This window comes from Neophocaena asiaeorientalis, unplaced genomic scaffold, assembly GCF_003031525.2.
Source record: "Neophocaena asiaeorientalis asiaeorientalis breed wild unplaced genomic scaffold, Neophocaena_asiaeorientalis_V1.1 scaffold177, whole genome shotgun sequence".
In the NCBI taxonomy this organism is placed as follows: domain Eukaryota; kingdom Metazoa; phylum Chordata; class Mammalia; order Artiodactyla; family Phocoenidae; genus Neophocaena; species Neophocaena asiaeorientalis.
The window spans coordinates 13,077,911-13,100,940 of NW_020172779.1; the positions used below are offsets into that span (position 1 = coordinate 13,077,911).

The 23,030-nt window shown below is 36.7% G+C and overlaps 1 protein-coding gene across 8 annotated transcripts in view; it reads right to left on the reverse strand.

The window, feature by feature from the left end:
• The window catches only part of CYRIB (CYFIP related Rac1 interactor B), a 114,018-nt gene that overhangs the window by 21,655 nt on the left and 69,333 nt on the right, over positions 1 to 23,030 (reverse strand). For 2 of the 8 annotated variants that reach the window (XM_024741210.1, XM_024741209.1), the window contains exons 3-5: positions 9,904 to 9,986; positions 8,899 to 8,981; positions 2,083 to 2,204 (exon numbers count right to left, since the gene is read on the reverse strand). In XM_024741210.1, the coding sequence (XP_024596978.1) occupies positions 2,083 to 2,204; positions 8,899 to 8,971 (195 nt within the window). In that variant the 5' untranslated portion in view covers positions 8,972 to 8,981; positions 9,904 to 9,986. Of the gene's footprint in view, positions 1 to 2,082; positions 2,205 to 8,209; positions 8,842 to 8,898; positions 8,982 to 9,903; positions 9,987 to 23,030 lie in introns of those variants that run through there. The other 6 variants (XM_024741207.1, XM_024741208.1, XM_024741212.1 and 3 more) reach the window with 4 other exon arrangements.

The window sequence follows — 23,030 nt, forward strand, 5'->3', positions numbered from 1 at the left end:
CAGCTTCTATGTGTCTTTGCTGATGGATTATCTAACTTTATCCTCAAAACGACTCTATGAATTGCTTCTACATTTTTTCTACGATGAATAAGGTGGCCATAAAGGTTTTTACATCTCCCTCCCTCTTGAATGATAGCCTTTTGGAGAATATTTTCTAAAATTAAGTATCTGATAGAAGAGTATAAATAATTTTACAGATCTAATTTTATACCTTGCCAAACCGACCTCAAAAAGATACCATTCTACAATACCACTTGCATTAAGACTACCTGTTTCTTCATAAACCAACCAATATTAAACTTTTAATACTTTATTACTGTATGCAGTAAAACTTCTTGACAGTGATGGGCATTTATTGTAAACCTGAACATTTTTCTATTGTGTGTTTTCTCATAGGTAGAATGGTTGTTCTACTAAGTCAATTAAGTCTTCACATTGACCTATGGCAGTTTTGGCAGTTATATCTGTTCTTTATGTATTTGGTATATACTCAGCTTTTATATGTTTAGGGAACTTGAAATTCACAGAAATGGTTACATGCCTTCATTTACTGAAATCTTAAGGTTTTACTCAAGCTAATAATATTAGCAAGATTAATCTAAAGCTCTTGCATTTATTTCTTCAACAGTTACTAACTGCTTACTAAGCACTATACTAGGTGCTGATAACACAAAAATAAGTAAGAAACCAAGTTTACCCTCCTCAAGCTAGCAGTACAGCAGTGGAGATACAGACATCATATATCAGTGGTTTAAAAAAAAGTGATGGCTACCATAAAAAAACATGTGCAAGGTGCTATGGCAAAAGAGTACAGGGAAGTAGAAGATTATTGGGATTTGAAGGAAGGAAAAGAAAAAAAGAAGGGCATACTCCAGACAAAAACAAAGGCAAGTAACTGTACCTAGGTAAGACATTCAGGAAACAAGCAGTCCAGTGCAGGAGAGGTAAAACATGGAATTCACATTATCCATAACTTCCCTGCTAATGAAAGGACCAACTGCTAATCTAAACTAGACTCCATGGAACCCTTTAACTCCTCCTTCTCCTTTACATTAAACATCCAGTCAATCACCCAAACCTGTGGCCCCTCAGTCCAAAACACTTAGTGACTCAGTGTCTTCAGGTGTGTGCACTTATTTCTTCCTTTACTAGTACTCCAAATGTCATCAGAGGAATCAGGTTCGATATGGTCTGTAAACCCAAGAGATCAATCCTTGAAAACCTCTGCACTATTAGTTACAGAGAAGAATAACAGAAACAGAAGGGCAGGAAAAAATGAAGCAACAAAGTGTGAGCTATGCCTTCAAGAAATGTAATGAGAAAAAGAGAGATATGGTCCAGAGGCCAGGGAGTTTCTTTGGGTAGTATAGGACACTTGTGTATATGTGTACATGTGCCGGGAAGGAGTCAATAAAAGAAAAAAGAAAGAAAATGTAATTAAGAGAAGGAAATTAAAAGAGTAAAGTTCCAGAGGAGGGTGGAGAACAAAGGTAGAGAAGTTAGTCTTGGTAAGAAGTAGGGACAGCTTCTTCTGAAAAAAACAAAAAACAAAAACAAAAAAAAACAGAAGAAATAGAAAAAAAGATGGATGGAAACCTGGATAAGTTCAGAGGTTTGGGAGAAGAAAGCTGAGGGAGACCACACCAAACATTTGCTCTGTGGTATCAAGTCATCAGACAGAGTTGAGGGGGTCCAGATCACAAGGATGGCTTCAGCTTTCTCCTAGGAAGCTTAGGAGGAGCAGAAAAACAGACTAGCAGGACAAAAAGAAGCCACAGAAAGTCTCATGTTCTCCCCTCCAAAAACAATATAAATAGCCACCATGGATACTGTAAATTTCAGGTGTGAGAATAAACCAAAAAAATAAACTTTTCTTTAATATATATAAATTACATATTTATAGAACCTTGTTTTCCTTTTACCCTTGTATCACTGCAACCACTTTTGAAATAATGCAAGTGATCTTCCTTTAAACCGAATATGTAATATGCAAACAGACAATAAAGTATAGAAAATAATAGACATTAAAAAGAGGGACATAGTAATTTTTAGTTTATTGGAAAATGTATAAACATGCTTTACCTCTCGTATTTCATGGCCAGCTCCTCTATATGACTGCAAGTCCTCCAAGATGCCTTCTGCATCTTTTAGTACTACATTCACCTGATTATAAATTTCCTTCTCAGACTCTGTAGGCTGGGCATCTAAATAGCAGGAAAGCACAAGAAAATTTAGAGTCACATGATTTTTTTTTTTAGTACATGTATAATAACTCTAAGCATTGATTAATCTGATTTTCTAAAGATGACCAACATTTTGTCCAGTGCTAACTTTGCACTTCTTAGAAAAGACTGACAATTTTTCCATAGTTCTACATTTGAATAACTATCCTCAAGTTTGTAAATATCGCAAAGAAGCAAGGGAACACCAAACATTACTATTTATTTTAAGTTACAAATCATGACGTGGTATACTAAACAAACAAGGATTATAATTCAAAAATTTTAATTGTGAGTGTCAATAATCACTGTTTCTACTACATGCATCACTAACAGTAATGACTGTAAATGTATGAGTAATGATCTATTTTAATGCAACAGAAATGAAAGCCCTATTAATACATCTTGCTCATCTACGGTTTAAGACATAAACTATTTTCCTATAAAGTTCATTTTAATGACTGAGTTTTGATATAAAAAGATTAGAAACTAAAAAAAAAAGTTTTTAGATGCTCCCTTTTTCTAAAGACCTTTGTATTCTGTACCAATGAACTTCTCTGCTGATGAACAAAAGGTCCAGATTCCTGTGCAGAGGAGTTCGAACTATGAAACTGCTCCAGAATCACTAGGCTACTAAAAACTAGATACTTTAAGATACAATAGTATCACTGAAATTTTGAAATACTAAAGCAAAAACTGAGTTCCTATACACTTGGGACTGAGAGGAAAAATGGAGAATTATACTTACAAAAAACATAATCAGGAACACAAACATATAGGCATTTCTACTACCTGTGGTGTTAGCCACAAAACTTAGGTTAATAGATGAATAATTCTGGATTTCTCTCTGTTAGACTCGAGGTGACAAAAATCCCGTTTTCAATACCTTGGTCACTTGTTTCTCTAAGGATAAATCTTTTTTATTCAATACATTTGATTCTTTTTTTGGGTGGGGAGGGGAGAATTGGCCGCTTTGTGACGAAAATGAGTTTTTCATAAATCTTTCCAATTAGACTATATCCAATACTGCAGATAAGGCATAAAGCACTTAAAATAATAAACATTATGATTACCATAATGTTTTAGAGAGCAACTTTGATGTCAGAATTCCTCCATGCTAAAATTTTCTCTTACTCTGGAGGTAGGGGAGGCAGACCAAATTTATAACATGAATTAAGAACATTTCTGATAAATCTCTTGTTCACCAATCACATAAAACTAGTACCTAGAATTTTCTGCACATATTCCACCTCCCCATAAGTACACAATGATCTATTTATTCCTTTCCTTAGAAAAATTTTACAAACTTTGTTCACACGTGAAACTAGGAGTCCAGATGCCTAAAACCTGTAACTTTATTTTGCGCTTGGGGCAAGTCATAATTCAATTCCACTTATTAAACCTGCCAACTAGTCAAAAAAATACCATTTATATATTTTAAATCAACAAGTACAGTATCAATTTCAACATACTTAAGACATTACTACAGCAACAATAAGTAACATTCACATGCAAAGCCAACTCAAGAATTTGTGTTTTCATATCTGTTCCCTTATTTTTCAAATTTACTTTCAGAAATGTTTTTTTTTTCCATGAAAATGTTATAACAAAATAATTACACAAGGAGTCAACTGAAAAATTAAAAAGACCCTGTCTCTGTCCAAAGCTATAAAGGTATTACTAGGAGCAAATACTGATATTATAGCTAAATGATTTTTTAAAAATCAGAATTTGTCATTTGGCAGTAGTATTTTTTCACATTTAGCCAGACCATGTTCTCCAAAGTCACAGTTAGACACACACTAAAAAAAAAAAAGGTACACCTCATAACTTTTATACTTACACCAGATGCAGTAGAGAAAAATAGTTTCACATGCAAAAACAGCAGTTTTATACTTTTCATATGGAATTGTGAAACTACGGACATAACATCAATAGTAGACACATATCATAGTTTGAATTCATGAAGTGGGAATTCATGACAAAGGACAATATTTTAACTATTATATAGTAAAAGATAATTGTGAAGTTTGAAAATACTAAACTATGTATTTTGGATGTGGTGACTAGCTGTTAACAGAAAAATATGACACTGAGAATTACATACAAAAGAAACATTATCAGATAGATTTAAATAGACCTTGGAAGTGGTTAATAATTATTAAAGATTTAATAAATACCAAGAAATTTAAAAATAAAGGAGAAGATTCCAGTTTCCCCTAAGGGTGGAAAAAGTACCCAGCACCACACTGATTAAACATTTTTTAGACTGTCACAGGAAAGTCACATTTATAATTTTGAAAGCTGCTGAAGACTGCTGTAGAGATGAAGACAAACAGAAAATAGCAGACAGGTAAAGCACTACTTTACTGATAGCAAGTCATGCAAAAGGGTGAAATACTAGGGAGGGGAAAGGACTCCATAAAATAAAACACTTTTTTCCAAAAATGGTATCATATAATACAACCAAGACTTGTCACTTTGATTTTTCATAGCAAAAAATGAAAACTTTTATTACTTGAGGAAAAACACATCACTTAGCCAGCTAACGGACGGCCATTCAATTGATTGCAAAATGTATCTACTATACTACTGAGAGTAACCACAGTGATTACTCATCAAGCTCAGTTTTAAAAGCTGTTCAAGGGAAATTACAGCATATTTCAGTTGCTCGTACTATTTGAAGGTAAAATTAATTTTTTAAATAAATTCACACCAGTTTCCTACAGAAGAGTCACTGAAAATAATTGCTAAAATTGAAGCTGTTATGATACAAAAGGAGGCAAAGGATCAGCTATAAAAGGAAAAAAATTAAAAGACACGTAGAAATTGTAATTGTGATAAGGGGTCTGTCTGCTTTAATCTTGCATTCATTCATTAAATATTTACAGTATATCAATCACCACAAGTCTCATCGAGGCAGGGACCTCAATGTAGGGTACATACCACTGTATAGTATATAAACTCAGTACCTAGTAGATTTTCCATAATAAATATTTATTGAATGAATGAGAAGGTACAGAGATATAAATATGCCTCCAGCATGTGTTAAAGAAGGCTATTATGCATTTTTAACTCTAAATAAATATAATCCTACATCATTTTAGAAAAATAAATATAAGAAAATGCCACCAGAAATTTCCAAGTATGGGGAAAAAGCAATTGAAAATACACAAAAATAAAATGGAAAAACAAAGTTAGACTAAAAGGGTGGGTATTATCAATATTTTTTGTAAATGGGGGGTAAGGGGAACAGGCAACACAAAAGACACAAGAATTAGAAGAAATGTATGACTAAGTGGAAAGGCACTATAACAAAGAATCAGAGGAAGTAAGATTCATTTCTCACTTACAAATGACCACCTATATTTACTCTCCTATTTTGGCCTACCTGGAGATAACTAAATCAAGGTTAACTAATGAATACTGAACTTCTATGATTACAGAGGACTATGCTAAGGTTGGGAGGGGACATAAATATAAAAGTCCCTCTTCTCCCAAGAAACAATCTAGTGAACTAGTAGATATAGTAGTTACTCAGGCTAAAGATCTGTCATTAGAATGACCTATAAATTAACAATGTCACTATAAAGTAAGAAATTTCAAGAACTAGAAGAGGTTGTACAGGCCCCAATTCAGTGCTTTTAATATGTTGTCATTAGCATAACTGCTGCCAAACTGTTATGGGGCAATTCTGGACTTACATATTAATATTAATTAAACCACTATTCTTAAAATCACATAGGTATAATCTGTTTTCAGAAAAAGACCCTCTTTCTAGGACATCGAGTAGATAATGATATGTTTCACTGAACACAGAATGTCATTTCACGCCTTAAGGCTTTTTTACATGTTGTTCCTTCTTTCTACAATATACTGCACTAAATCAGCCTGAAACATTCTAATTCACCCTTCACAACCCAACTCAAATATCACCATCAGAAAGTCTTCCATGCCCGATCTACTCACAGCTAGATAAAGTTAATCCCCTTCCTGAACTACACGTTGAATGATGTAAATTATGTAAATAATTAGTTTGCATTTCTATCTATTCTAATGATTTGTATTTCTCTCTATTCTACTGAATTGAGAACTCCCCAAAGGCAAGGGTTGTATCTTAGTTATCTTTGCATCCCCAGTACCTACTGGCTGGCATACAGGAGGCAGGCTGAACTGAAGTGAAAAACAGTGTGTGTGTGTGCAAGCACGGAAATTAAGGGATAATGATTAAAGACCGTCTTCATTTGGTAAACTACAGGATTCCATTAAATCATACTTTAAAATTACCAGAATAGTTAATTTTTATACAGCTTGATGCAAAATGCCAGTACATCTGTCTGTATGGAACCATGGACATGCACTGAGCTAGATTTAACCAATCAGAATGATGGAAATAGTAAAGCTAAATTATTCTGGTAACCTAAATATTACTGTTCATCTAGAAATAATGTAGTACTAATACTCTGTTTAATAAAAGAATATGACTTTATCCTTAGTAATCATAAGGAACTGGCAAATCAACTGTGTTGGCAATTTTGAATCCGGTATAAAACAGGTTAAAGAAAGGAAGTTTCAAGGGGTCACTATAGTAGCCTAATGATAAAATACACTTTTACAAGTGCATATTTCCAAAAAGATGACAAATATTCAAATGGATGACAGATAAAATTGATTAAGAGAACTCTGATGTTAGATTCAAAAGAAAACATTTAAAAATGTAACTAAGAATTAACAAGGGACAAACTCTGGCCTAGTCTGCAGTTTGTTTTCACTAAATTTCATTTACAGTATACCAGTAAGTGTCAAACCAAAAGTTCTACATTGGCTGATATAAGCAACAAATATTTAATTTACACCTGCCTTTAAGACGTTAACACTTTATATATAGTTCTTCATTGTTGGTTATTATTGTTCTTGATAGCAATTTTTATCTTTTCCTGCTACTAAATTAGCTATTTAAATTTTAAGGATAATGATCTAAACTCCCAAAGATTAGAAAACCAAGACCCAATAATATTTTTTAAACTACAGTAAATTCATGCTTTTCACTTGACCACAACATAATGCTAGGTTTATAAAAAGATCAAGTGCCAAGTCTTGAACAAGATCTTGACTATATCAAAGCCAAGATTCTGCAAACGTAAGGAACTTGAGACAAAGAGTAAAAAGGAGACAGAATAGCAGGAAAATATACAACAGCAAGTTTGAAACAGATGCAAATAAACTAAAATACAGCTCTAATGTAAGTTGCCTCATCTGAAAGAATAATCTTCAAGTCAGCAATCTGCTCAACATCTCCAAGCTGATTAAAATTCATGCTAAACATGCATTTAAAACAGCACTGTTAAATTGTTGAGAAGGGTCAAGAAAACTACTATTCAGTAACACTGTCCCCTAAAAACCAAACAATATGGTCCTGATATTGACATTACTACTCTTTGCTGGCCTGTACACAGTACCCAAACTGTAACGGAACATTAATAGGAATGTAATAAAAGTAGGAAAATATCAGAGACCAAAAATTATCCCATCAAATGGAGATAAGCTATAAATTAATGTGCTCATATGAACTGTCCTGGTTTAAAGAAAAAATATATAAATTATTCATAATAGAATGAATTGTATAATATCACATAAACTAAACTGAAGCTGATGGAAAAATGTAATGTCTCTCTGTGGATTTAAGAGATTTATTTGTTTTAAAAATCAGAAAAGGTCTTAAATTTTAAGTATTTAAAAATCTGTTCAAATGTTTTCATCTCAGATGAAAATGCGGGGCGGGGGGAGCGGGTCACATGATTTATAACCTAAAAGCTCTCTCTTCACCCTTTCCTAACAATTTTCTAATGATGAGTTAAAATAGCAAGATTCACACTAAAACACCAATTTAATATCATTGTTCCCAATTTGACAACCAGACAAGCTAAAGCAACACTGACAGCCAAAAAAGCAAAAGCTTTTCAACATGCACAGGGGTCAATGACACTTACCTGCCACTCTTAGACCATATTATAATAGGTCATGCAACATAAAACAAACAGAAGGCAAATTACTTAAAGGTCTGTGAACCCATTATTTTTCTTTTTAGAGTTAGAAAAAAAATGAATTCCTGAAATAAATACATATAATGAATTTAACTTTTCAAATTAATTATCTGCAAAGATGAAATAATTAAGGTTCACACTTACCTTTTAATATTATGCCCAAATTACTGAGCTCTGAATGGCCTTCATGAACAGATTTTGTATTCTAAGTATTTCAATAGGTACACAGAGTAACTGAAACCAAGTCAATTTTTCTCAACTGCAATAAAATTTTCCCCAAATATTGCTTCTAGTTAACAAAGCTTGAAGTAGCATTTGTCCTTTCCACCAAAATTTTTCATAAAAATGTTTTCAGAGAATCTCAAATATTTTCATTAGAGATCTCAAATTATAAAATAATGTCCAACTAAGAGATATGAGTCTCTTACAAAAGTTCAAAAACATTTTATCACAATTTAATCTATAAAATATGACTTCCAGTTCTAGAAGGCACCAGAAATTTTACTCAAACAATTCATAGCTCAGTCATGCAAAGCAAAAGTTAAAAAGATGGCAAAGTGGAAACATTCATTTAGTGCAAGACAAACGCAGTCTACTGCAGGCAAAGAAAAATAGATATAAAATCATCTTCTCACTTTCAAAATCAAGGAAAAAATTTGGCCCCTGCTCAAGGTCTGTGCATGTCAAAACTTTAAGAAGATTCCCCATGTTAAGGTACCTGTCAAGACAAGAATGAGAAAAGAGAAAATATCCCTTTATAAAAAAGAACATCTGAAATTTACTTAAAAAACCAAAAAAAACAAAAAACAGTAACAGGGAAAATGTTCATTAGGCCATGAATTCGTCCTTCAGGTTACCCAGACTGTGCTCTGGCAGACAGCAAACCGGGTTCTCAAGGTGCTGATATGTAGGACCTAGAGGTGAAATGTAGTTTTCCTGTACACAATGGCACAACTGTTGCTCTAATTCTTCTTAAAATTCTCCCAAGTTTCATTAATGGCCTTATAATGAAAAATTCTTTAAGTATTCCAATAGTGCTAGTATTCTGAAAAAGAAATTTCTGATCAAGAATTATTCACATGTAATCTTGTTTAATATTGCACTGAAACAACAATTTATTTCAAAGCCAAATATTAAGAGTTTTGGCCACAGCTCACCTTTGCATTTCACCTTAAAATAGCAGAATATTAAACTACTTCCTGTATGCCGTTAAATAAAGCATGTATTTCTAAGCAAATTTGGATTCTCAATAATTTGTGGAGGCTACTTAAAGTACTGGTTCTGGATATGCAGCACAACTCTGATTTGTCATAAAAATTATTGTAAGATTATAAGCAAACAGATTGCTGGGCATAGTCACTAAGGCATACTATTAGAATGTTCATCATAAGGCTACTTGCTTCATGGACTAATGAAAGGACAGCACTGGCTACAGACTCAACATGATTGCAGCAAATGAAAAACTAAATTATACATATGATGATGATGCTTGCCTACGATTAAGAAAAAAGTCATGCAAACTTTGTTTGATCCCCATACTTTATTAACAGATAGTCTGGCTGGCCTTCACTGTGGTGTGAGTATAATTAATCTTTCACCTTTACCATTATGCACCAGCCGTGAAGGGCTAAGAGACTTACTTTCAAAGTCCAAGAAAAAATGTGCTGCATTGTGGTCTATGTCCCTGGTTAGCACCTTAATGAGATTACCCATGCCAGCAAACCTAAAAATAAAAATGGCAACATCATTTAGTTCCAGTAAAAAAGTTTTTAAGCAGAGGCCTGGGATTCGGCAAAGGCTGGCTTGCTCATAATTACCAACAGGTGCAGGTTTTATATGCTTCTGGCGTTGAAAATTTGGAACAACAAAAGCACATTTGGCTCTGAGTTTATAGCTCTTGTCCCTCTTTTTCCACATATCAAAAAAGTTACATAAGGCAAAACTGGCAAAAAGATTAGATTTTTACATATAACTTGTAATATTTACATTTGATTAATATCTATGCTAGTGTTACTCCTTTAAAATGTTTGAGGCATATATTCTCAACTGAAATTAACATCAAAAATAGATTTCTCAACTAAGTAAATATTGAGACCATTATTCTTAAATAATAGGGATATTGTCCTTCTTGCAGAATCAAATCCTATTGGGAATACATGGAAAACAGTACTCAAACCACACTTAAAGACTGAAGGGAGATATCAATTAATGACCCATTTTTAAAATTTTACCACACATAAACCAGTATTTCTTACATTTTCTATACTCCTAAGAATAATCAAACTTTTTGTTATTTAACCCACAAATTGATTATTCAACAATATCAACTATATACAAAGTATATAACTTAGAAGTTAACACAGCAAACAAACACAAAGGGAGCCAGCAATTATTACGACTTCATAAATTTGCAGAGGAAAAATAACGCGATGGTATAAATCTTGCTCAAGAATTTGCCATGACTCAGTGAGGATGAAGGTGGAAGGAGGGGGTCAGGAACATCCAGGAAACCAGATTCAAACCTTGTAGTTGCAGTAACTATAGGAAAGGCAGACTATGGTGTCACAGGCATCCCATACCCTCCCCTCCCTCAATCTCCATACTTTTTCTCCAAATATGGAATTACTGGTAAATGTAAATGAAACAAAATACAAAAGTAACAATATTTTTATCAATGAAAAAGAACACCTTATTGCTCACCCCTATTACAAGAAATCTGAAAAGAGCACTCTGGCCAGCTGTGCTGTGCCCCCTTCCTCCACCTACTCTCTGGACAATGGCATATGTTCCTCACTTTAAGCTTCGCAAAGAGGAGATAACAGTATATGTATAACAGTTATTTGCTTTAGAGATCAAAATCTGATGGACTGATACATACTTCTTAGAAATGTTAAAAGCAATCTAATTTATTCACAAATATGGTTAATACGAAGGATCCCCTCTTTTAAAATGATGCCCCCTAAGGGAGAGGTAGGGATCTATGTTATTTTTGATATTAAAATCCCTATCACACAGAATTCACAGGAAAGATTCTGTCCAATGTATGACACAGATGGACTACGTGAGATTAAAACTAAAAGGGAAATATTTCATCTTAATTATCTTTTATACTGTAATGTTTAATAATACCAAACTTTTATATATAAGGAAAATATAACCATTTTTCCAAAATCATCACATCCAAATAATTACCTTAAATTGTTACTAAATCTATTCAATAAATTGTTTTAGGAACATTTGGAAAAAAATATTTCACAGCTTCAATTTTCAAAAGCTTTCAAATATATACGGAGTATCTGTTTCCAAACATATATAAATTCTCTCACTAACAAGAACCAAGAGCAATATACAAAGAATTACCTAGTGGTATCAAAACTTCAACCACAGATGGAAAATCAGTATGAGAGAGGACTGTAATTGTCTTTAAGAGGAAAAGGCAGCACACCATTTGGTGTTAGAAGAGTTTAGACTATGGAATCAAACCAAAATTCCAACTCTAGCTAAATAGCTGTTTGTCCTTGAGGATGGTAGTCAACCTCTCTGGGACTCATTTTCTTCCTCAGTAAAGCACACATTTCATTGTAACCATCTTAAATAAAGGGTTATTATGAGAGTTCAATGAGATTAAACACTGACTTATTATTAGCACAGTGTATGGCACACAGAAAGCATTCAATAAAAATGCTGCCTGTTGTTATAACCCCAAAATCACAAAATAACTTTAAAAAAATAATAATGGCTCTACTTCTTTTAACACAAACCACAGTCTTCAATCTGTCAATGAATTTCAATGTTATAAATCAGAGTAAATCACAAAACCTAGTTTTAGCTCACTTTTGTCAAGAATATTGCTAAAATACTGTCCTAAAATTAGTCCTATGAGACCTTCATCAGGTACAGGAGAGAGGGAGAAGGGACAGATTTAAGTTTCCTTACCTTTGTACTTGTACGCACACAGTTGATCCTCAGGGAAAATACTGAAACTATCGAAGTTTGTCTGCTCCATTTTTCTACATCTACTTCTGCAAATTCCTTCCATTATTTAGTCCTTCTTTCGAGGCACCCCAGCCTAATGTGACCCTAACACCCCTCACCCTGCATCATACTTGGTCCTGACATATTCACTCTTCACAAGTACTCAAAGATTCGGAATTTTTTAATCTCTTCATCCCAAACAGTGACTCTTAGCTAGAAAATGGCCCGGTTTATCTAGTACAGGTTTCTCAGCCTCAGCTCTATTAACATGTGGGGCTGGGTAATTCTTTTGTTGAGAGGGGTCCGTCTCACACTGTCAAGATCTTCAGCAGCATCCTGGGCCTCTACACACTAGATGCCGTAGTACCCACCACACAAGTTGTGACAACCAGAAATGATTCTGGATGGTGGCAAATGTCTCCTAGGGGGCAAACCCTACAGCACACAGGAAAGATGCTGTGCAGGCAACCCACATCATGTGTGTCTCCGAACAAAAACTCATGGAATTTTTCGAAGGTCTGAAAACAGTTCATTATAATATTATCAGTTGTCATATCTTTTTATAGGAAAAAACAAAAAAATTAAAACCATATCCCTGCTGTCTTGCATAGTTTAACTCTTCAGTCAAAAACAAAACCAAACCAAAAAACCTCTCCATCCCCTCAGTGTGACTGATTTCAATGAATATGACATAATGGCTACTTGGCAGTTCTGCAAGGTACCAGACTGCCTGGGTTCAAACCCCCCAGCTCTGTCACTTTCAAGCTCTGGGACTTTAGTCAAGTGTCCTAACTTCTCCATTCCTCAGTTTTCTCATCTATAAAATGTGTATAATAATAATATCCACTGCAGAGGGTTCATAAAATTATTAAACGGGTTAATACAAGCAAAACATTTAGTATCATGCCTGGCAAAGTGTTTGCTGCTCTCGCTCTGGCTGTTTTTAGAGTGACCTGACTGACCCACAGGATCTGTCCCCAGTAGCAGAACCTGTGGATGTGAGGCTTTGGAGCGTGTGGCAGCTGTATTTCCTGCCCTAGAGGAAGCCAGTCTGTCACAAAAGAATGAAGCCAACATGCAGTGGAGAGCCACAGAAAGCGTTCACAAGTCCTTAATTTCTGATTCTATTTGTTCCCAAGTTTCAGCTGCCATTTACCTCAGCTGAGTTTAGATTTTCCTCTGGTTTTAACATATCCTGGTTTCTTTCAATTTCCCTTTTACCTTTTTAGTTGAGTTGGGCTTCTGTCATTTGCATCTAAAAGAGTTCTGACTAATATGATTTCTAAATTACAGATGAATAAATAAATCTGATCCAAAGGATATAAAAGATTTTTCAGAGTATATAAAACTTGGTCCAAAATACTGATATACTTTAGAGGCACTATTTCAGGGTAAATAATAAAAATTACAACTTAGGATAATAAACTGTCATCCAATCTGAATTTAGGAGGAAAAAACTAAAGAATTTTCTTTCGATGTACTTTTTATTGTAATCCTTGGATTTAACTAAATATTATAAATATTTACTAAATAACCTAAGAAGAAATTTGATACACAGAAGTCAGATATAGTGTACTTTGAGCTTCTGCAATATTTTCCATGTATTTTTGTGACTACGAGCTCTCATGTTATGTGTTTGTTTCGAAGTTGGAGGCTTATCTGGAAAGGAACACGCTCTTCCTGGCCGGTAGTCTGTGGAATGTATTTCTGAGCTCACGAAAAGCATTTAATAAATACATTAGACCATTTTCCCATAAAACATTTGAAAAGAAGTTTCCTTAACTAGAATAATAGAAGCCACTAGAAACACAACTACATGGTACCGTTAATATGTCACTTCATCTCTCTTTCCAGAAAATTCCTAAGAGATGCTGTTACTTCATCTACTCTTTTGGGCTCAGGGGTGTTTTATAATACTGTCTCCTATGCCTGGAATGCCACTTCCAAGGGCTCTCCCACGGCTGGCTTCTGTTCACCCTTCAGGCCTCACCTCAAACGCCCCTCTTCAGAGAGGTTTTGTCTGCCAACCTCACCAACAGTAGTTGTGCCTAACGCAATCTAAGTGACTATGTTTGTTTAGTGTCAGTTTTCTTCACAGCCTATTTATAAATTTAATAAATACTTCTTGGTGGGGGAAGAAGGAAGAAAACCTCATAAACATACTGACAAGATTCACTATAAACCACGGTTTCTTAAACTCGGCACTATTAACATGCAAACCATGTAATTCCTTGTCACGGGGCTGTCCCGTACATTGTGGGATGCTTAGCAGCATCCCAGGCCGCTACCCCTTAGACCTAAACCTGGTATCACCCCACACCCAGCTGTGACCACCAACAATGTCTCGAGATATCGCCAGATACTCCCTGGGGGCCAAAACTGCCTCCAGTTAAGAACCACTGCTTTCAACGTGTGACCACAGACATGAAGCACACTCTCAGGTTAGCCTAGCAACCCTACTCCTACCTGCAGTCACTCTTCTTCCCCCTCCACCAGCTGACCATTCCCCAAGGCTTTTTAAAAAAATCTCCTCAAACATCCTCACATGAAGAAATGACCTCCCTACATCTTTTACCCGCAAAAAAACAAGAAAAGGAAACACCTACTATCCTTTCTACCCCCCTTTCTTCATCAGTAACCACTCACTTTACCTCTGCACCTGTTCCTGACAGACAACCTTTCCTCAGGGCACCCGTTCTCCTATTCTCTATACGAAAAGCAAAGCTTCACGTCCCTTCTCCGACCACATCGTCCTGCCCGTCCTCTTTATAGCAACCTGTCAAATGAGCTGTCTGTAGTTATGTCTTCCTACTTTTCCTCTTCTCATTGTCTCAACTCATTCCAATCTGGCTTTTACACCCACCACTACGATGAAGCTGGTCCCTGTCAAGCTCACGGAAACCTTCATGTGGCGAAATCCAAAGGGCAATTCTCACACCTCAACTCACTGGACCTCTTAATAGCCTTTGACCCAATTTATCATTTGCTCCTTCCCGACACACTTTCTTCATTTGACATTCAGGACACCACATTCTCCTGAGCTTCCTTCCTGCTTTACGGCTATTCTTTTTCTGGATCCTTTCCTTTGGCATACATGCAGTTATCTCTCCCACCTTAATGCAAAACAAAAACCTATCTTCATTCTATTTCCCTCCCCAGCTCCCACCCTATTTATTCCCTGATTCTCTGTGCAGCAAATTCCTTAAGAAGAGTTGCCTACACTCATTGTCTTTTATTTCTCTCCTTCTACCCTCTGTTAAGCCCACTCCAACCTGGCTTTTTGCCCAATCCTATACTACCAAAATTGGTCTGGCAAGGTCATCAAATAGCATCCATTGCTAATTCCGATGGTCAATTCTCAAGTCCATACCTTATTTCACCTGTCAGGAGCATATGACACTCTCTCCTCAATATACTTTTATCATTAGCTTAAAGGATACCCTCCCTCACTTCCTTCACTGCTATACCAGTCTGGTTTGTACCACTATTACCTCTTGCTCAGATTACTTCCAAAGCCTCCTAACTGCTTCTACCTTTGCCTCCTACTACAATCTCTTATTATAAGAGGCAAAGCAATCTTTTAAAAATACAAATGGACCACATCCTTCCTGTGCTCAAAAACATGCAATGGCTTACTCCTCCATTCAGAATAAAATCCAAACTCCTCACCAGGTCGTACAAAACCCTACGTGATCTGTCCCCAACTCACTCTGGCCTCATCTCCCATCACTCTCCACAACAGCCTGTTGCAGTTTCTCTAACACAGCAAGATTTCTCTCTCCTTAGAGCCTCTGTACCTGCCTTTCCCTGGCCTGGGATGCTTTGTCCACAGACCTTTAAATGACAAGCTACTGCACTTCATGTGGTCGTTGCTTTAATTAGACCACCTCAGAGAGCACCTCCTTCACCAATCTATCCATAATACCTCTTCCTCTCTCTCCTCTCTATCCCCTTCCCAAATTGACGGTTAGCACCATCTAACACACATTCATTCCTTTGATTATCTGTTTAGTCTGTCTTCTACTGCAAGGTGAACTTTTAAGGAGACAGGAGCTTTGTTTTGTACGCTACTCTATCCCCAGCTCCCAGAGTAATGCCTACAACGTTGTAGGTAGTAACAAATATGTGCTGAATAATTCCATGATCAAAAATACACATAGAAAACAAAAACTTGTCTGTAAAATTACAGGAGTATTTCAAGGAGAGACGAAAGACCAAAATACTGACAACTGAAAACTATAAGTTGAAAAAAGAAAAAAAAATGGTCTGAGAATTTAGGAAGAGCTCACTGCCTTCTCAGTCAAATAAATGAAGACAGTCCTTCCCTCCCCCCACCCTCCCATAAAACCCATTAATTTTATGTACAAAAATTTTAAATTTTTGAAATGTTAAATTTTAGGGAAATAAACTGACAGACACTATGAATATCAAGAAAATTACAGTTTGCCAAGATACCTTAGGAAGAACATAGTATCCTCCCACAGCCATAAATATGGCTCCAAAATATAAATAAGAATCGAGACGAGCCTGTATCAGAATTCTGATCTTTGTAAAACCGAACAGCACTCATAACATTAAAATTTAAACCCACATTTTAAAGCTTATTCTATTTAATCTCCTTTAGACCATACATCCTCCAAAAAAGTCCTATTTGGGAATTCTTCACACCTTCTGATAAAAAATTAAAAGCAGAGTATCAGTTCTGTCCCCTCAAAATTTTACAAGGAGGACAAACTCCAAAATCAAGCCAATATCCATTACCATCTTCAACTCAGATAAATGCATGAAGAATGCAGAGAAATGTGGTGTTAAGAAAATAAGGAGATACTGAAAACATACTTTGTTCTAATAAAACCACCAAACAATAGATTTCATAAGAATGCCTTAATACAATCCCATTTCTTCCAATTTACGGGGACTAAAAATGTGTGAATGTGGGCTTCCCTGGTGGCGCAGTGGTTGAGAGTCCACCTGCCGATGCAGGGGACACGGGTTCGTGCCCCGGTCCAGGAAGATCCCACGTGTCGCGGAGCAGCTGGGCCCGTGAGCCATGGCCGCTGAGCCTGCGCGTCTGGAGCCTGTGCTCCGCCAACGGGAGAGGCCACAGCAGTGAGAGGCCCGCGTACCGCAAAAAAAAAAAAAAAGTGTGAATGTGAAAAAACTTGTCAAAATGATCACTAGACCCTACCATTTTTAGTGTTAAAAACAAATAATTTCTTATATTTACCCAAACTCTGAATCCTAGGCAAAAAGGTCTTCTAGAAAACATACTACCAGACAATGTTCCTTAACTATATGCTGTCGTATATAAAATATTACTTAATATTAAATATGCTATTTCTCAATCTTACAGATATTCAGACCTGTAGAAGCAACTGAAAATCTTTAAAATTGACAAGATGGTGAGTTACTCTGGAATGCAACTATGCTTCTGCTTTACTTGTCAACCAAGAAATTTATGGTTCTCATGTAACATGTACCGTGACTCTGAAGCAATATTAACAGAATGGAAAATCAGTAATGAAAAATATGATACAATGTTCACTAACAATGGTACACACATGATGAAGGTCAGGAATCACAAGTTCACACTCCGGTTGTGTATTCAAAAACTATAACACAATGTAACATCACAAAATGTAGTATTTTGCACAAGCAAAAAATAAAGGATCGCTTTAATAATTGTCCTTCCAAAGACAAACTACCAGAGATACAAAGGAGTCTGGAATCGCTTTGCCATTCATATATTCAACCAAGTAGTTATTACATGTTTAAAAATCTGCTTTAACGTAAAAAGCATCAATATTGCACTAAGATAATTAATGCCAACAGCAAAAAAAAAATCACTAATAACTTCCACCTGCTGGAGCCTGTTGAAGAAATAACAAAATCGATGCGCTGGAAGAGAGCAATTACAGAAATATGATACGACACATGCTGAAAAAAGCCTTCTAATCAATCTATTACACAGAAAATGTTGCAATTTGGTGAATAAAAAGGTGAAAGGCAAGAAGAAACTATCCTGAAAACCAGTTATGTAACTCCAGTGCCACATTTCTAGGTCTAAGGTTTAAGGATAAACATTTCTCAAATGATTACATAAAGCAGAAAGTACAGGCTAAAATAGTAGAAACTTCAAAATGATTCAAATGATTATCAACAATCTCACTTAGCACGTCTGCCTCTGAAATCCAGGCACCATCTTTTTCAAACAGTGCACAAAGTCTTGTTTGCAGAACTGCTCCTAAACTGCATCACCACATGATTTGAAAGCAAGTGTCGATTTAATAATGAACAGCAGAAGTGATTCCAGGAGTGATCCAGCAGCTGACAACAGGGCAAGAATAAAAATTTCAATATATCAAACTTTTAAAATCTGACTACTACAATTAATAACATTATAATAATTAAATTTTGATAAAATTTCAGATTTATCCATGCATCTCAGAAGTTCATTCTGTGATGATTTTCAGCTTTGGCCTTGGCTGAATATTGATTATTGGCCAAATGTGTATTTGATACACATTTGGTACAAGTACACATTTGATACAAGTACACAAAGGAAATATTCAACATAGGGCAGAGTTAATATTCAATAAGTATCTAATGAATTAATTTAATGACTGTAAATAGGTGGGTCCAATGGTATTTCTTTTATGTAAAGGATCAGTTAGGTACCCAATAATTTAAAGGAGAAGTAAAATCATAATTCCTTCTTAGCTTCTGATAATGCTGCAACTCACATTAGGAACATAGCAGTTAATGGTATTAAACGTGATAATTTTACGTAAGAAGCTGAAATAGTTGAGTGCCAGTATAATGGAGAGAAATAACCAACTCAAGCAAGTCTATCAAAAAGTATGTGTAATAATTATCATGACGTTAAGCCATTTGCTTTCCTGATGGCACTGCAAATGCACATCACACCCTAACCTTCTCACACCTACTTCTCCACTTTCCTTTCCCCCTTTCTTCCCAACAAGAGAAGCTGCTAAACGGAATCTTTTGCTCTAACACAATGACAGTGACTGGCAACAAACATCTGTTCATTAACTAGCACAACCGAGATTTCCCTTTTGCTCTTGCCCTTGCTGTTTTCTGATATTTTTGTGGTAAACATGCTTAAGCAGAACCTGAGCTCCCAGGACTGCAACTCTCTCCCCACATCTGGTTCCACTGAACTTCCAAAATAAGTAGACTCAGCGTCCTCTCTGGGACTCTGGATTCATACAGTGTTTTTTCCGTTCCACCTGTACCCCTAGAGCATGAGCTATCCAAGAACAAAAATTCTGAGAGGAAGCATGAAAATGCTGTTATTGTTGTCCTTAAATCAACATGGCTAAACGAATGCCGTGGAGTCAAAGAGGTGGACAGTGACGGTCTGTTACCTATTTCTCACACCCCCAAGCTTATCCTTCTATAATCTGCTCTGTGATGTTGGGGAAAGGAAGCTGTGAGGTGTACACCCTAGACTACTTTGTCAGCTGACTTCTCAGTATATTCCATCAGTGAGAACCGCTAAAAGAAAACTAGAACGTGGGAAGAAAGAAGGTCTCTCTTTCTGTTTTTCAAGTCCTGTCAGCATTTCCCGTGAGCAAAAGACAGCTATGGTTTCAAGCTCTAGCTTCTTGTGGAACTCCTGGCAGCAACAAAATGCCTAGCCCCCTTCAGAGGTCTAAGCTTCCAGCCTTCCTCCTTCACACAACTAAATTCTGCCTAATCTACCTCTTGCCTTTTCTCCCCCAGCTTTAGGAGTGATGGTTACTTCCTGTGGTTACCATTAACATCCCAGTTACTGGACTTCCCTGGTAGTGCAGTGGTTAAGAATCCGCCTGCCAATGCAGGGGACATGGGTTCGAGCCCTGGTCCGGGAAGATCCCACATGCTGCGGATCAACTAAGCCCGTGCGCCACAAATACTGAGCCTGCGCTCTAGAGCCCACGAGCCACAACCACTGAGCCCGTGCGCCACAACTACTGAAGCCCGTGTGCCTAGAGCCCGGGCTCCACAACAAGAGAAGCCACCACAATGAGAAGCCCATGCACCGCAATGAAGAGTAGGCCCCGCTCGCCACAACTAGAGAAAGCCGGTGTGCAGCAACGAAGACCTAATGCGGCCAAAAACAAATCATTGTTTTTAATTTCAAAATATCTCAGTTACCTCTTGTGATATAATAAGAAATATATATTTGGCCTTTATCACCAGTTCCTAACACAGAGCTCCTAAATCCCTGGAATTTCCTGGGTGGAAGGAGCCTCTTGTTTTTTAGATGATACTTGGCAAGCCCCTAGTTAGCTTCAAGATGGGGACTGGTTGCCACAAAGACCAAGGCGTGACTGGAGAGTTGGAACTTTCAGCCCCATTTCCTGACCTCTGGGGAGGGGAGAAGGACTGGAGATTCCCACAGAGCTGGGATTCAGGCTGGGGCGGCCTGTCTCCATGTGCCCTTAGCCACTCTGCTCTACTGAAATATGGCTTGACGTCAAATGAGAGAGAGCCTTAGATGTCAGGTTAAGGAATTTTATTCTCTCCAATGAATATACTCTGTAATCGAAGGGTCATGGGTGGCATTAAACATTTTTTAATTGTAAAAAAAGAATTGAGTTTGACCATCAATAGCCAATGATTTATCATCAGTCATGCCTACGTAATGGAGCCTCCCGGTTGGTAAATGCATCTACATGCTGGGAGGGTGGCACAGCCCAACTCTACGGGGACAGAGCTCCTATGCTCAGTATACTTCCAGACCTCACCCTATGTACCTCTCTATCTGGCTGTTCATTTGTACCCTTTATAAAATCCTTTATAATAAACTGGAACGAGTAAGTAAAGTGTTTTCCTGAGTTCTGTGAGTCATTAAAGCAGTTTGTTGAACCTGAGAAGGGGGTCGTGGGAAGCCCCAATATCTATCTGGTTGGTCAGAAGTAGGAGGCCTAGGATTTGAGACAGGCATCTGGAGTGGAGGGCAGTCTTATGGGATGCAGCCTTTAACCTGTGGGGTCTACACTCACTCCACATACTGTTAGAATTAAATGAATTATAGGACACCTAGACAGTGTCTGGAGAGCTGAAGAATTGGCTGGTGTGGGGAAAAAAGCCCACACATTTGGTGTCAGAGGCGGTGCCGGAAAACAGTCCAGAACTGGTGACAGAAGTTGTTTTAAGTAAAAATACAGACCCCAACATCCTCTTTTTGCTCAGGCTTCCAACACTTGCGTAAATAAATACATATATTAAATTTCCTGTTTTAAAATACCTAGCAAGGTTTCTGCTTTCCTAGTTGAAATCTGACTTATACAGAGGAACTCACAGAGAGTAGCCTAATTAATTCTTAACCTTACCAACACTATCTAATCTATCATCACCAGGTATCAGTGTACCTCTTAATAAAGTGACTCTTTGATTCTCTTTACTCTGCAAAATATAAAGGAAGAGAAGCATGATCCAGCTATAATACCATCATATTAGTACTAAAATCTCACCACCAATCCCTAGCACAATGTATTTTATTAGTCTAGTGATTAACATGGAGTTAAGCTACTTGCCTTAAAGAAATATGACGTAAACAAAGAATGGAATGAAAATTGGGAGACTTGATTTCTAGTTTTGACTCTATCACAAAATATGTGACTTTACACAGGTCAGTTCACTTGGTAGACTGAACGTCTCACATTTGTTCTGGCGCTGATTCTACATATGGTACGATATGCTGACATCTAGTGGATACACTTAAATTTAGTATTTTAAAAAGAAAATTTTTAGTTAAGCTATTTTATTTAAAAATTTTTTTTTCAATTTATTTATTTTTGGTCATGTTGGGTCTTTGTTGCTGCACGTGGGCTTTCTCTGGTTGTGGCGAGCAGGGCTATTCTTCGTTGTGGTGCGCGGGCTTCTCACTGCGGTGGCTTTTCTTGTTGCAGAGCACGGGCTGTAGGCGCGCAGGCTTCAGTAGTTGCGGCGTGTGGGCTCAGTAGTTGTGGCTCGCAGGCCCTAGAGTGCAGGCTCAGTAGTTGTGGTGCACGGGCTTAGTTGCTCCTTGGCATGTGGGATCTTCCCGGACCAGGGCTCGAGCTCGTGTCCCCTTCATTGGCAGGTGGATTCCTAACCACTGTGCCACCAGGGAATTCCCAGTTAAGCTATTTTAAATAAGACACTCACTAGGATGCCTGGCTATGTGCAATAAGTACAATAAATTAGGGGACCAATGTTGCTCCTTAAATGGAAGTGAGCCATAATAAAAGAGTATTACATCAGATTGTCATGGCATCTTGGAGTTTGAGTCAAAGATTACTAGCACTAGTACTCTTCTATGTACCCAGCCATTAAAAATTAAACCACCAATGCAAATTAGCTGCCTGAGTTGCAAATTTAGAGGAAAGAAATGCTTCCTGCTCTAACGTCCTGTATTCAGGGACAGACAAAGGTTATGAGAAGGAACAGTACAAAGTTCTGAAGTAAATAATTTAGGAGTATACAGGATGGTGTGTGATGGAAATATTAAAGCAAAACAAAACAAAACTGAAACTCAGAATTACCTATTTTATAAGGATTTATTATGAAAGTTTCTCTTTAAAAAAATATGATCACTGAACTGAATTCACTTTCTTAAAATTTACCACTATTTTCAAATCCAGGAAAAAATTATATATACCTATAGGTGGTAAAAATATACATGTTAAAATGCAAGGGAATGATAAACACAAAATTTAAGATACTGGTTATCTCTGGCAAGGGACAGGGCCATAGGACTGGGAAACTTCAAAGGTTTAGGAAATACCCTAGTCCCTCAATT